The 3,509-nt window shown below is 18.2% G+C and overlaps 1 protein-coding gene across 1 annotated transcript in view; it reads right to left on the bottom strand.

Moving 5' to 3' along the window:
* The window catches only part of PGSY75_0417400 (hypothetical protein), a gene marked incomplete at both ends in the record, with an annotated part of 5,840 nt that extends 2,331 nt beyond the window's left edge, over positions 1-3,509 (bottom strand). The window contains one exon of the mRNA XM_018784224.1: positions 1-3,509. This exon is cut by the window's left edge and continues 1,364 nt beyond it. Coding sequence (XP_018643386.1) covers positions 1-3,509 — 3,509 coding nt within the window.

The raw sequence follows: 3,509 nt of genomic DNA, 5'->3' as shown, positions 1-3,509 counted from the left end.
GCATTATATAATAAGGCATTCTCACGATTACGTACAAAATTATTTGAATCCATTATATTCATATTGTCATTTTTTTTCTTGTTCCTTATAAAATGAGGATCATTATATATTTTTTGTTGTAATTGTTTCTTTTCTTTTTTTCTTGTAAACTGTTTTAAATGAGAACATACATGTAATATATTTAATGTATTATATATATGTTTGTATGTCATAAATCGTTGTTTATACAGATCAAAATTAATATTTATAAAATTTTCCTTATCATTATATTTTGTCAACAAAGTATATTTATATCCAAATTCTTTTTTATCATATAAATTAATTTTGGTCACACTCATATTATCAATTAATATAGAACATTTTTTATAAAAATCAGAATAATTTACACACACTGCAAGAACACGACTTCTTAATAAATTAAAAAGATATTTATATAGTTTAATATTTCTCATATATCCGTTAAATATATAAGAATAATAATGACATGAGTATGTATTATTTTTAAGCATCTTATATATATCATATAAAGTATTGTTTGTATTTCTTTTTGATAACATATGGGTTCTTTTATAAATAGGATAATGACTTTGAGCATTATAATTATCATAATAATAATAATAATTATTATTATTATTATTATTATCATTTATATCATTTATATCATTTATATCATTATATATACATGTCAATTGCATATCATTTTTATCATCACCATCGTTGGCAGGATTTACTATTGGAGATGCACTTATTCTTCTATTCATTATGACACTCATTAAATAATCACTGGAATCATCAGAATATACATAATATAAAGATGAATCGTTAGAAATAGGTTTCTTATCCATATAAGAATCATATATAATATTATAATCACTTCTTTTCATATTATTATGAATAGACAAATCGTGTAATAACATGTTTTCTTTCTTTTTTCTCAAATTATATAATGATAATAATTTGTCTTTACTAAATAATGCATAGCTATTTAAATTTAGATAATTCGAATCTTTACTATTGCTTCTAAAAAAAAAATATTTTTTCTTGGGTTTTTTTATAATTTTTCTAATTCTTTTATTAGAAGAAAAAAAATCTAGAAATTGAATACATCGTTTTTTTTTTAATAATGTTTTATTATTTAAATATTGAAAAGTATAAAAATTTAAATAAATTTTATTTAAATTAATTTTTTGATCAATATTTTCAATCATATTTGTATTTGTTGAAAAAGATGTATGATTTAAATTAAACATGATATTAACACTTTTTATATATATTTTCATATTCATTAAATCGGATACATTTAAACCATATAAATTATTTGTATATATAATATTATTATGATGATGATGATAATAATTTTTTCTTCTTATATTTTGAAATAAATAATTTTTTTCTTTATCATTTGATGTACCCCATATTTTTTCTAATTCTTTATTTCTCATAAAATAAAAAAAATAATCTAACGATAAAATATTCTTTAAAAATGTACAGTGTTTTAATCCATTCACAATAATATTCATTTCATTATTCTTATTCAAAATTATATCACAATAAAATTTAACTAAATATAATTCGTAGTATATTATTTCATTATCATTGTTTGGATTATCATGTTGATTAGTTTGATGTTTATTTTGTTCAATATACATATTTTTTTTGACACACTTATTATTTTCTTCCTTCATGTCATTAACAGATTTAAAGTATTTATGTCTGATTTTTTTCTTTTTTAAAATAAATGAATAAAAATAAAAGGATGATACTATATTACAAATTAAATTAAATTTCATTATATGAAAATTTGGAAATAGCTTTTCATTTTTTTTTAGATGTGTATAATTTCTTATAGAATAATATTTACATACATTTTCATTTATTTTAAATAATAATTTTAATTTTTTATTTATTAAAAGAAATTTAGGGAAGTAAAAATAAAAATGTTTTTTCTCTTTAAAATATACATATTTTGTATTGACATATGTAAGATATTTATTTTTTAATGTACTAAAAAAAAAAGGTATTCCTAAATTATTAAATATAAAAACTTTACCTTCTTTTATTATTTTATCATTAATCATTTCTTTAATATTATTTAATATAACATCTAAAGTATGATTTTTTAAAACAGATGTAATATCTACTTTCATCTTTTTAAGAATATCATTATATTTATCTATGCATTCTTCATCATAATTATCTTCACACAATAATTCATCTATAAACTTATAATTGTAATAATTTGGTATGTTCTTTTCATTTTCATAACATTCTTTATAATGTAAATCTTTCCTATCAACAACACTAAAATAATTAATATTATTATTATTATTATTATTATTTATTTTTTTATTTTTATTATTATCATTATTTTGTGTTTGATTTTTTTCATAACACATATTTATTTTATTCTCCTCTGTGTTGTTTTTAGTATGACCATTTTTATCATTACATTGTTCATTTAAATTATTTATTATAATATTTTTTATTGGCTCACTTTTTTTTTTCAAGACATTACTATTTTTTTTATTTTTTTCCTCAGAATTTAAGATTTGCTCCTCCTTACATTTTGAATTTCTATTCTTATCACACAACATAATGTCATTCTTTCTTAATATATTTTCAAGTGATAAAAATTTTTTTTCAAACTCATATATATGCTTATATTGACTATTATAAGGAATTTTTCTTATACATATATAATGTCGTTTGTCCTTTTCTATTGATGTCATATAAAATAAACGTTCTTTTATAAAAGTTAGAATTTGATTTTCTTTTGTTACGATTTGAATATATTTATATATATAAAAATATTTATTCATATTTTTATGTATTTTTATATATCTACATCTTATATTTTCTTTCTTATATATTTTCATGATACTATTTTTATAATAACTAGAATTTTTTTTCAATATTTTTAGTGCTGATTCGAAATTTGCTATTTCACTTTTCTTCTTTTCATTTCGAATACATATTTTATCATGCATCGTTTTAAAATTATTTTGTTCGTATTCATTATTTTGATTATCTTGTTGAATATTATCATTATCTTCTTTTTTTGTGATTTTAAAGCTTAAGAAATCCCAAGTGGATTTATTTTTTATGTTTAATTCTTTCATATTCATACTATTAAGTATTTTAAAATATTTTGGTTCTTTATTTTTATATTTATTATAATTTTGAAAGAGTTGTGTAAGTGTGTCTATATTTTTTTTAATTTTTTTTTTTTTTTTTATATATTTCGTGTTCTTTTTGTTATTATATATATTTGTGTGTATATTTGAATTGGAATTATTGTTTATAAATAAATCATAATAAATATTTTCGTTTTCATATTCATCACTTGAAAGAGAGCATTGTGTGTAGTCACTAAAATTTAAATTTTCGCTTTCAGTGCTATCATAAGGAATGCAGTTAGCTTGATTATTCTTTCTATTATTGGCATAAGTGTTACTATTAAAGGTAAAATAATTATTTTTTTTTTTATGATGGTGATCTCCATATTGATC

Source organism: Plasmodium gaboni, chromosome 4, assembly GCF_001602025.1.
Source record: "Plasmodium gaboni strain SY75 chromosome 4, whole genome shotgun sequence".
In the NCBI taxonomy this organism is placed as follows: Eukaryota; Apicomplexa; class Aconoidasida; order Haemosporida; family Plasmodiidae; genus Plasmodium; species Plasmodium gaboni.
The sequence above is the reverse complement of the archived record's forward strand: the minus strand, read 5'-3'. Positions and strand labels throughout refer to the sequence as shown.